Raw genomic sequence first — 12,227 nt, forward strand, 5'->3', positions numbered from 1 at the left:
GGTGCACCCAGTTGAATTTCCAATCAATGATAACTCCCAGGATGTTGATAAGGGGGGAATTCAGTGATGGTAAGGCCATTGAATGTCAAGGAGCGGTGGTTAGATTGTCTTTTATTGGAGATGGTCATAGCCTGGCATTTGTGTGGCACGAATGTTGCATGCTACTTGCCACAAGCTTGGACATTACCTGGAACATGTTGCATTTGGACATGGACTACAACTGATTTGATTCTGAGTGGCAGTCTGTCAGACAAATTTTGAAGTTGAATTGTGGCTTGTAGACACTGGTACATTTTGGTACAGATTGTGTGACAGTGGGGTGCAATGAGCAGTGAATTCATTTCTTGGCTTAACAATATCATCCACATCAGCTGGTACAACGCACACCCAGTAAATATTACACCCAGTATAACTGCCACATTGTCTCAGCAAGTTGAATGACCATCTGAAACTTGTCCATACTCTAAATGGTGTAATGATCCCAGAGGATGTTATTTCTGGACAAGGTAAGAGGCCAGACTGAAGCCTGGCTTGATAGATCTTTATTTAATGCAGTTCCATGAGGTGGTCTTTCTGTTACGAGGAAACAAACACATGATGTTTCAGATTTGTTTTGAACAATGAAACAGAAGTTTGTCACGAAAGAAATGAAGACACAACAAACTAAACCAAACTATTTACAAGTCACATACTGTCAGAGAGTCATACAGCGTGGAAAAAGACTCATTGGTCCATGCTGAACATAATCCCAAACTAAACTAGTCCCACCTGCCTGCACCTGGCCCATATCCCTCCAAACCGTTCCTATTCACGTACTTATCCAAATGTCTTTTAAGGACTGAAACTGTATCCATATGCATCACTTCCTCTGGAAGCATGTTTAAAGATTTTACAGCACGGGGAAAAATGTAATCTAATTCATCCCAACAGCTTCCCATTACAGTACTCAAATATTAGAAAGATTTCTCTATCACATATTGGGATGGAGTAGCTGTGGCCTCATTCCATGGTCTTGAGAGTCTGATAGCTTCTTCTGCGATTCTTCATACAAGTGCTACGTATTCCTGGGTTGTGCAAAATAATGTAGCTTTATTGAAGCGGAGAGGGAAGAGTTCGAGAGTCAGTGGCATTGAGAGAATGATTTTAGAGCTTAGATTTTCTCAATTTTACGTATCCCTTTTACAACGTTTTGCCCCACAAACGTCTGGTCTGAAGCTTTCCAAGGAAACTTCTCACGCTGAGGTCATATATTTTGTAACAGTTCAAAATTGTCTCCCCTTCTCTGGAGCATCACATCCAGCTCAGCTGAGACTTTGACAAAACTGCCAAACTGAAACCCAAAAGCGTTTATCAAGCTATGGGTGTTTCTCTTGTTCAAAGTTAAAAAAAAGACCTTCTAAACGGAAAGCCAAATAAATAACTGTTTACATTATTTGATTATAAAACTCTCCCAATGGAACAAAATTCTAGTAAACACCAGGAATTACATTTCTCTCGGGTTGTGTATTAAAAGATATCACCATTGCTACAGAAATACTTGCACGTTAATCCTTAAAATTCTTCAGACATAGGGAAAACCCACATGCCACTAGTTCAAAATCCAAATGCAAAAATGAATGATATTAAAACAGAGAGAAATAACACACCTTACATCACAAGAGGTGAGCACCCTCTCTTGCAGGTGCAAACCCGCTATTGTCTGTGCAGGTTTGGCGATTCAGAGAATCCTTTCCTGCACTCATTGGAGGTGAGGAATTGCCTTCCTCCTCTCTGTGAACTCGGCTGTGTTTCTGGAGGTGGATTAGCCGAGTGAATTCCCTTCCACACACGGAGCAGGGGAATGGCCTCACCCCAGTGTGAACGCGTTGGTGGCGCAGCAAGTTCGACGACTGAGTGAATCGCTTCCCGCACAAGGAGCAGGAGAACGGATTCTCGCCTGTGTGGACCCGCTGGTGCCGCTGCAGGGGGGATGACTGAGTGAAGCCTCTCCCGCACACGGAGCAGGCAAACGGCCTCTCCCCGGTGTGAATGTGTCGGTGGGTCAGCAAATGGGACGAGCGAGTGAAGCCCTTCCCGCACTCGGAGCAGGTGAACGGCCTCTCCCCGGTGTGAACGCACTGGTGCGTCAGCAAATGGGACGAGCGGGTGAAGCCCTTCCCGCACTCGGAGCAGGTGAAGGGCCATTCGCCGGTGTGGACGAGCTGGTGGGTTAGCAGACTGTTCGAACGACTGAATACCTTCCCACACACAGAGCAGGTGAAGCGCCTCTCTTTGGTGTGAGCTGTCCAGCGGTTACACTGAGCAGATGATGAGCCGAATCCTTTGTCACACTCGGAGCAGGGGAACGGCCTCTCCCCGGCGCGAATCTGCTGGTGCTGCTGCAGGTTGGACAGTTGAGGGGAGGTTTTCCCACACTTGGGGCAGGTAATTGGCTCTGCCTCAGTGTGAACCTGCTGGTGCGTTCCCAAGTGGCGTAAGTGAATGAATCCCTCCCCACAGACGGAGCAGGTGAAGGGCCTCTCCCCAGTGTGAACCCGTTGATGCATTTCCAGGGCAGACGGGACACGGAATCCCTTCCCACAGTCCCCACATTTCCACCGATTCTCCATGGGCCTGGTCTCCTTGTGCTTCTCCTGGTTGAAGATCAATTAAAACCTTGTTAATCCACAGAGCACATGTACTGTCTCTCCCTGCTGCGAACGCTGAAAATTTTTGTCAGTTTATGTGTAACACGTTAAAACCCTATCTACAGTCAGTTCACTGGAACACTCTTGCTCAGGTGTCACAGTCCCAGTGCTATTCGGTCACGCTGATGTTTAAAACCTCTGGAAGCAGACAGTACAGACAAATGGTTACCTTCTGTATTCAGAGGCTGATGACATTCACATCCAGTTAATCAAGTGACTCTGTCAGATCTTGACATGAAGTTTTCTTTCGAGATCTGGGTGGCCAAATCCTCCCCTTCGAGAATCCTGTGAAAGGAGTTTATAAACGTCATCGCAAGAAGTGGGAGAAATAAATAATTTTCAAATGAAATTGATGGGTACATATGGAAACAAATTTGCAAGGCTTGAGGGACATGGAACGGGGTTTGGGACTAACTAGGTTACTCCCAGAGATCTGGCAAAGAATTACCAAATGGACTCATTCGGTCCTATACCACTGGGAAATACGTAACGCTACTGTACAAATTTACATGGCAAGCAATAGCAAATGTATCTTCTGGCAGAAATATAAATAATACATTTAAAATGTGGCATAAAAGAACACGCTGTATATCCAACCCGCAGACAAGGGTGGCGCAGTGGTAGTATGGCGCACTGACCTCTACATCGCCGAGGCCAGACGCCAACTCTCCGACACCACCTCCTACCGCCCCCTCGATCATGACCCCACACCCAAGCACCAAACCATCATCTCCAACACCATTCATGACCTCATCACCTCAGGGGACCTCCCACCCACAGCCTCCAACCTCATTGTTCACCAACCCCGCACGGCCCGTTTCTATCTCCTTCCCAAAATCCACAAACCTGCCTGCCCTGGTCGACCCATCGTCTCAGCCTGCTCCTGCCCCACCGAACTCATCTCCACCTATCTGGACTCCATTTTCTCCCCTTTGGTCCAGGAACTCCCCACCTACGTCCGTGACACCACCCACGCCCTCCACCTCCTCCAGGACTTCAAATTCCCTGGCCCCCAACACCTCATATTCACCATGGACGGCCAGTCCCTATACACCTGCATTCCACATACAGATGGCCTCAAGGCCCTCCGCTTCTTCCTGTCCCGCAGGCCCGACCAGTCCCCCTCCACCGACACTCTCATCCGCCTAGCTGAACTCGGCCTCACCCTCAACAACTTCTCTTTTGACTCCTCCCACTTCCTACAGACTAAGGGGGTGGCCATGGGCACCCGCATGGGCCCCAGCTATGCCTGCCTCTTTGTAGGTTACGTGGAACAGTCCCTCTTCCGCACCTACACAGGCCCCAAACCCCACCTCTTCCTCCGGTACATTGATGACTCTATCGGCGCCGCCTCTTGCTCCCCAGAGGAGCTTAAACAGTTCATCTACTTCACCAACACCTTCCACCCCAACCTTCAGTTCACCTGGGCCATCTCCAGCACATCCCTCACCTTCCTGGACCTCTCAGTCTCCATCTCAGGCAACCAGCTTGTAACTGATGTCCATTTCAAGCCCACTGACTCCCACAGCTACCTAGAATACACCTCCTCCCACCCACCCTCCTGCAAAAATTCCATCCCCTATTCCCAATTCCTCCACCTCCGCCGGATCTACTCCCACGATAAGACATTCCACTCCCGCACATCCCAGATGTCCAAGTTCTTTAAGGACCGCAACTTTCCCCCCACAGTGATCGAGAACGCCCTTGACCGCGTCTCCCGTATTTCCCGCAACACATCCCTCACACCCCGCCCCCGCCACAACCGCCCTAAGAGGATCCCCCTCGTTCTCATACACCACCCTACCAACCTCCGGATACAACGCATCATCCTCCGACACTTCCGCCATCTACAATCCGACCCCACCACCCAAGACATTTTTCCATCCCCTCCCCTGTCTGCTTTCTGGAGAGACCACTCTCTCCGTGACTCCCTTGTTCGCTCCACACTGCCCTCCAACCCCACCACACCCGGCACCTTCCCCTGCAACCGCAGGAAATGCTACACTTGCCCCCACACCTCCTCCCTCACCCCTATCCCAGGCCCCAAGATGACTTTCCACATTAAGCAGAGGTTCACCTGCACATCTGCCAATGTGGTATACTGCATCCCTTGTACCCGGTGCGGCTTCCTCTACATTGGGGAAACCAAGCGGAGGCCTGGAGACCGCTTTGCAGAACACCTCCGCTCGGTTCGCAATAAACAACTGCACCTCCCAGTCGCAAACCATTTCCACGCCCCCTCCCATTCTTTAGATGACATGTCCATCATGGGCCTCCTGCAGTGCCACAATGATGCCACCCGAAGGTTGCAGGAACAGCAACTCATATTCCGCCTGGGAACCCGGCAGCCCAATGGTATCAATGTGGACTTCACCAGCTTCAAAATCTCCCCTTCCGCCACCGCATCCCAAAACCAGCCCAGTTCATCCCCTCCCCCCACTGCACCACACAACCAGCCCAGCTCTTCCCCCCCACCCACTGCATCCCAAAACCAGTCCAACCTGTCTCTGCCTCCCTAACCTGTTCTTCCTCTCACCCATCCCTTCCTCCCACCCCAAGCCGCACCCCCATCTACCTACTAATCTCATCCCACCTCCTTGACCTGTCTGTCTTCCCTGGACTGACCTATCCCCTCCCTACCTCCCCACCTATACTCTCCTCTCCACCTATCTTCTTTACTCTCCATCTTCGGTCCGCCTCCCCCTCTCTCCCTATTTATTCCAGTTCCCTCACCCCATCCCCCTCTCTGATGAAAGGTCTAGGCCCGAAACGTCAGCTTTTATGCTCCTGAGATGCTGCTGGGCCTGCTGTGTTCATCCAGCCTCACACTTTATTATCTTGGAATTCTCCAGCATCTGCAGTTCCCATTATCTCTGACGCTGTATATCTCTGTGTGATGTCAATTTGCTGTCCCTTTAAATGCCGGCCATCTCCTAGAAATCCGCCCCTTTAAGGAAGATGCCGTCCTTTGAGCCAGAGGGAACAAAGGATGTCAATGTCTTAAAGAGAGAATGAGGCCTGGAGCAGCTTTTCCAGAATCTGTCCCCCCTTTAGATTCACTCCCTTGCCCTTCATCTCCTGCACATTAACAATTAAAATCCCGAATGAGAGAAGAAACGGGAAAGGGTGTGGGTGAGAAAAGAGAGTGCTGTGCTCACAGATGTTGCACAGGGGAGGAAGCTGCAGCCTGGAGGGGGGTGAAGCTCAAACTTCATTCAGAGAGAGAGCAGCAGCAGCTTTGCTGGGCAGCTTCAGGAGCTCATTGTCCAGCTTCCGCGTTCAGACAATAGGGGAGATCTGATTGGCAGGAGGACCAGTCTCCTTCCGGTCCTCCAAGACTCTCCATTGGTCGATCCGGCATGGGGCGCTGACGCTGGGTGCGGCGGGGCAGTTTCCTGTACACGCACAGTTTGGCGTCACACGGCTATAGTGCGGTTTCCCGCGCGCTGTGCCTTGTGGGGGTTGTAGGCCTGATCCTCCCCCTTACGCGTCCCTTGCATTGATCCTGTGGATGCTGAGAGGCACAATGATCCCCCAAGCGATAGTCACTGACAGAATAAATCATAAAATCCCACCCAATTCCGTAACCACGGCTAACCCACCTAACCTGCACAGACCCAGACATTAGACCATAAGACATAGGAGTGGAAATAAGGCCATTCAGCCCCTCAAGTCCTCTCCGCCATTTAAATCATGGCTGATGGGCATTTCAACTCCACTTCCCTGCACTCTCCCCGTAGCCCTTGTTTCCTTGTGAGGTCAAGAATTTGTCAATCTCTATTTTGGGAGGGGCAATTTTTAACACGGCCAATCCATTTAACCTGCACATCTTTGGACTGTGGGAGGGAACCGGAGCACCCAGAGGAGACCCACGCAGACACGGAGTTGGGGTGGGAGGGGGTGGCGGGGAAGCATGCAAACTCCTAAAGGCTGTAATTGAATCCAGGTCCCTGGTGCTGCAAAGGCAGAGGTGCCAACATCCCCTGAGCAAAACAATTTGTTACCTTCAGGCATGAAGAGTCATTCAGCATGGAAACAGACCCTTCAGTCCAACTCGGCCTTGTTGACCAAGTCTCCCACATCAAATTAGTCCCACTTGCCAAGATGGTAGGAACTGCAGATGCTGGAGAATCTGAGATAACAAGGTTTCGAGCTGGATGAGCACAGCAGGCCAAGCAGCATCAGAGGAGCAGGAAGGCTGACGTTTCGGGTCTAGGCCCTTCTTCAGAAGAAGGGTCTAGATCTGAAATGTCAGTAGTCCCACTTGCCTGCATTTGACCCATATCCCTGTAAACCGTCCCTATTCATGTACCTCTCCAAATGTCTCTTAAATGTTGCAACTGTGCCTGTATCCACCGCCTCCTCTAGCAGTTCACTCTCTCTGTGTGTTCAAGTTGCCGCTCAGGTCCCTTTGAAATCTTTCTCCTCTCGCCTTAAAAGAAATATCCACCAGTTAAGTCCTAACAATAAAAAGTGTGGCATCATCTCCAGAGGAAGGGGAAAAAAGAGTTAAGTCTTCCAATTGAAAGTGAGTTTTTTTTCAGTACAAGTTTAGACACCTGGAATTGGTGGGGGGGGGGGGGGGTCTAGATTTCTATCCTTTATTTACAGAGTTGTGTTTCATTACTCCCATTACAGGAGGAATGACTATACAGTAAACATCATTTTATGATCTCACAGTCTTACTTCATCAGCACCTATATATCACTGGACTTTTGCATGTGTTGTAGTTTGTTCATTCTAGGAAATATCAATAAGGGGCTTCAACTGATCACCCAACCTGGTGATAGACAACTGTAACTGGACTGGAAATAAGTTGCATGAACACAGCAGGAGGAGGGATTAAAATTGTACAGTCCCTCGAGTGTGGAAGCAGGCCATTCGGCCCATCGAGTCCACACCGATCCTCTGAAGAATGCACCACCCAGTCCCACACCCCTACCCTATCCCTGTAACTCTGCATTCCCCATGGCTACTGCACTTAAACTACACACCCCAGGGAACCACGCGACAATTTAGCCTGCCCAATCCATCCTAACCTGCACCTTTTTGGATTGTGGATGGAATTTGCAGCACCTGGAGGGAATCCATGCAGACACGGGGGTGGGGAGAATGTGCAAACTCCTCACAGACAATTGCCCGAGGGTGGGATCGAACCTGGGTCCCTGGTGCCATGAGGCAGCAGCGCTAACCACTGAGCCAGGGCAACCTTCTTGTCTTATCACATGAAAAGAAAAAAATGCCCATCATTTTCTACCATCACGCATGTGCACATTTACAAAGAGACAGCCAGAAAGTTTCTGAACAAATTGGACAAACCCCAATTCACCAAGCCAATCAACGTTTGTGCTGACAAATTTCCAGCAAGTTTGTTACATCCCGGTCCAGTATAATTTTGTACTGTCTTTATGGCTGGGTTGATTTCACTGCTCATGAGTTCAGACATTAGCTCTGTCACCGCCAGCAAATAATCTGTCTCCACCTGTGCTCAACGGGGCACAGACAAACATATTTATTTTGCATCGCCCTGTTGTGCTAAGGACAAACATTACATCCCACCCAGGATAAATGTCCTTCATGTGCGTCCGTGGATCATTTCAGTGTCAATGTGCAGTCCCAGGGCTCAAAGGGCCCCACTGGAAGTGAAATAGGAGACAGCGGCCAGGTTCTCAGAGGGGAAAAAAAAAAGCCTTCCCACCTCACCCGCTGCCAGAATGAATACGGTTCAGTCCCGGGACGTGACTCAACCCCTGCGCTCACTTGTGAACTCGCTGGTGCGACACCATGTTGGATAACTGAGTGAATCCCTTCCCACACTCTGGGCAGGAGAACGGTTTCTCCCCGGTGTGAATGCGCTGGTGGGTCCGCAGGTTGGTGGACTGGGTGAAGCCCTTCCCGCAGACGGAGCAGGTGAATGGTCTCTCCCCGGTGTGGACCCGCCGGTGCCTCTGCAGGCCGGATGACTGAATGAAGCCCTTCCCGCACACGGGGCAGACCGACGGCCGCTCCCCGGTGTGGACCCGCCGGTGCCTCTGCTGCTCAGACGACGTCTTAAACCTCTTGGCGCAGTGGGGGCAGCCAAACGGTCTCTCCTCGGTGTGAATGCGCTGGTGCAGCATCAGATCCCAAGAGCTTTTGAAAGCAGCCCCACAATCGGAGCATTTGTAAGGTCTCTCGTCGGCATGACTGTTCTGGTGCCGACGCAAGCTCGATGACTGACCAAACCCCTTTCCGCACACGCAGCAGGTGAACGGCCTCTCCCCCGTGTGAAACCGCTGGTGCTTCTGCAGGCTGCCCGAATCGCGGAACGTGTTCCCGCAAGCCGAGCAGGCGAACGGCTTTTCCCCGGTGTGAACACGCTGGTGCAGGCGCAAGTGGCTTGACTGGGTGAATCCTTTCCCACACACGGAGCAGGTGAATGGCCTCTCCCCCGTGTGACTGCGCCGGTGAGTTTCCAGCGCGGATGGTGTTGGGAACACCTTCCCACAGTCCCCACACTTCCACGGCTTCTCCATGGAGGGAGTGTCCTCAGAACAAGTGTTCGGTGTGATTTCTTTTTCCAGGCTGTGTGATCCTCGATCCACAGTCAGTTCACAGAGAAACTATCATTTGGGTGTGCGCGTGTTTGTTGCTTTTCTTCGGTTTGAAGCAGACAAGAACAGACAGAAACCATTTCCTCTTTTAGATTTCAAGGTCCACAATGATCAGTTTCCGATGAGCTGAGCGAATGTCATACGCTGACGCGCTGCATGCTTTGACATTTTCATTTTGAAATCGTCCTCTCCTAACATCCTGCAAAAGGAGATTATAAAAGTCATCTGTATCAGTCCTGGTTAGGAATTCAGAACAAAAAAAAACTCCACAGACATTCTGTTCTCCCATATTCACCACAAGCTCGTAAACCACCGTCCCACATACTGTCCCTGTGCTGGAACTAGTTCTCCTGAAGGCGCTGATTCAACCTGACGGACAAATCCTAAAAAGATGCGTTATATACTGTGTCTTAATTTGAGATCCAGGTTGGAACTCTCAAGAATTCTCTGCCTGAGATCAATACAGAAACAAAGAGGATTAATGATAACAGAACTAACTGGGATGGATATTTGACAGAAACAAAACTGAAGGGTCTAGGCAGGAAACGACAGCTGACCTACTCCTAAGATGCTGCTTGGCCTGCTGTGTTCATCCAGCTCCACACCTTGTTATCTTGCAAGGATACAGGGAGTTGGAGTGATGCATGGGGTTAACTGGAGTGCTCTATGGAGTTAGCATGGAGTCAAGTTGCTGAAAAGACTGGAAATATTTGCAATAGCTGCAGAACCATCTCACAAGACCAGAAATAATTGGAAATGACAATGAGAGAACCACAAATAAAACAAAACACATACATACTATAAGACACAAGACATGTGTCTGCTTTGCATTCGTTTGCCATTCACTAAAATGATCTTCCTTTGTAAAATACAATTGTAATTGTGAACATTAGGAAGGACATCCTATGAACCAGACAAATGAATGTTTCAAACTGAGTGAACAAAAGGATATCAATGTCTTTGAGAAAGCGGTGAAAACAAAACAAACCTTTCCCCAGTCTGCACCCTCCCTGCATTCACTTCCGGACAGGGCGACCCTACTGCGCCTGCTCCAGACAGGGAACCCACATCGCGCATGCTCCGAACTGCGTCCCCGCACTGGACAGCGAGCCCACACCGCGCCTGCTCCACACATGGAACCCACACTGCGCTGCTCCGAACTGGGTCCCGCACCTGTTGGGGGGAAGTGGGGGTGTGGGGGGGTAGAGAGGGGGGTGGGGTGGGGGGTAGAGAGGGGGGTGGGGTGGGGGGTAGAGAGGGGGGGTTGGGGGTAGGAGAGTAGAGGGGGGGGTGGGGGTTGGAGAGTGAAGGGGTGGTGGGGAGGAGAGAAGTGTTGGGGTTTGTGGGGGGAGAGGGGGGGTGGGGGGGGGAGGAGAGGGGGGGGTGGGGGGGGGGAAGAGAGGGGGTGGGGGGGGGAAGAGAGGGGGTGGGGGGGGGGAGAAGAGAGGGGGTGGGGGGGGGGAGAAGAGAGGGGGTGGGGGGGGGAGAAGAGAGGGGGGTGGGGGGGTAAGAGAAGAGAGGGGGTGGGGGGGGGAGAAGAGAGGGGGGTGGGGGGGGGAGAAGAGAGGGGGTGGGGGGTAAGAGAATAGAGGGGGTGGGGGGGGGGGAGAGAGAGGGGGTGGGGGGGGGGGAGAGGGTGGCCAAGAGAGGGGCTGGGTGGCTGGGGGAGTGGAGAGAGGGGGTGGATGGGGAGAGAGAGTGGGTGGATGGGGAGAGAGAGTGGGGGTCGGGGAGAAAAGGGGGTAGAGGCTGGAGAGAAGGGGTGGGGAATGGGGGGAGAGAAGGGTGGGGAATGGGGGGAGAGAAGGGTGGGGAATGGGGGGAGAGAAGGGGTGGGGAATGGGGGGAGAGAAGGGGTGGGGAATGTAGGGGGGAGAGAAGGGGTGGGGAATGGGGGGAGAGAAGGGGTGGGGAATGGGGGAGAGAAGGGGGTGGGGAATGGGGGGAGAGAATGGGTGGGGAATGGGGGGAGAGAAGGGGTGGGGAATGGGGGGAGAGAAGGGGTGGGGAATGGGGGAGAGAAGGGGTGGGGAATGGGGGGAGAGAAGGGGTGGGAATGGGGGGGAGAGAAGGGGTGGGGAATGGGGGGGAGAGAAGGGGTGGGGAATGGGGGGAGAGAAGGGGTGGGGAATGGGGGGAGAGAAGGGGTGGGGAATGGGGGAGAGAAGGGGTGGGGAATGGGGGGAGAGAAGGGGTGGGGAATGGGGGGAGAGAGGGGTGGGGAATGGGGGGAGAGAAGGGGTGGGGAATGGGGGGAGAGAAGGGGTGGGGAATGGGGGGGAGAGAAGGGGTGGGGAATGGGGGGAGAGAAGGGGTGGGGAATGGGGGGAGAGAAGGGGTGGGGAATGGGGGGAGAGAAGGGGTGGAGGCAGAGGGGTGTGAGGAGAGAATGGACAAAGAGCTGGGGCATGGGAGACGATGGATGGAGATCTGTGAGGGGATATAGAATGGATGGGGAACTGGAGGTGGGAGAGAGAAGAATTGAAGGGTAAGTGCGAGGCGGGGAGAGAGAGAATCGACATGGAGGTAGAAGTGAGATAGAAGGACAATGGATGGGGAGTTGGAATATGGTGGATGGAAAGAGAGAACAGAGAATTGGTGGCGGCCGAGCAGAAGAGAGAGAGTGTTGGGGTGAGGGGAAGGAGAGAGAGAAAACAGACATGGTTGTTGTGTGGGGGTGTGCGGGGAAGACAGAGAGAATGGACAGGGGTGTTGGGGAATGATAGGGTCTGCAATGGAGGGGTGGGAGTGAATGTACCCCACTCCCAGAGTCCTTTCTCTGCACATGTACGATGCTGATTCCTGTGTGCGACACAACAAAAGATCTGGAATACTGTGTAGGCACAGTCATCCTAATGTTCTGGAATCAGCAAACCATTATTTTTCCTAAATCAGAAAGGCAAAGACATGGACGAAACCTGGTGGGTGCTGGGGGTGGCAAGAGATG

At 52.0% G+C, this 12,227-nt stretch overlaps 1 protein-coding gene across 1 annotated transcript in view; it reads right to left on the reverse strand.

Moving 5' to 3' along the window:
- Window positions 1–602: 602 nt before the first annotated feature.
- Window positions 603–12,227, reverse strand: part of LOC125450428 (zinc finger protein 721-like) — a 42,709-nt gene continuing 31,084 nt past the window's right edge. Inside the window, exons 9-11 of the mRNA XM_059641826.1 lie at window positions 10,322–10,453; window positions 8,448–9,289; window positions 603–2,643 (exon numbers count right to left, since the gene is read on the reverse strand). Coding sequence (XP_059497809.1) covers window positions 1,653–2,643; window positions 8,448–9,289; window positions 10,322–10,453 — 1,965 coding nt within the window. The 3' untranslated portion in view covers window positions 603–1,652. The remainder of the gene's footprint in view (window positions 2,644–8,447; window positions 9,290–10,321; window positions 10,454–12,227) is intronic.

The sequence above is a fragment of the Stegostoma tigrinum genome, chromosome 43 (assembly GCF_030684315.1).
Source record: "Stegostoma tigrinum isolate sSteTig4 chromosome 43, sSteTig4.hap1, whole genome shotgun sequence".
NCBI classification, from domain to species: Eukaryota; Metazoa; Chordata; class Chondrichthyes; order Orectolobiformes; family Stegostomatidae; genus Stegostoma; species Stegostoma tigrinum.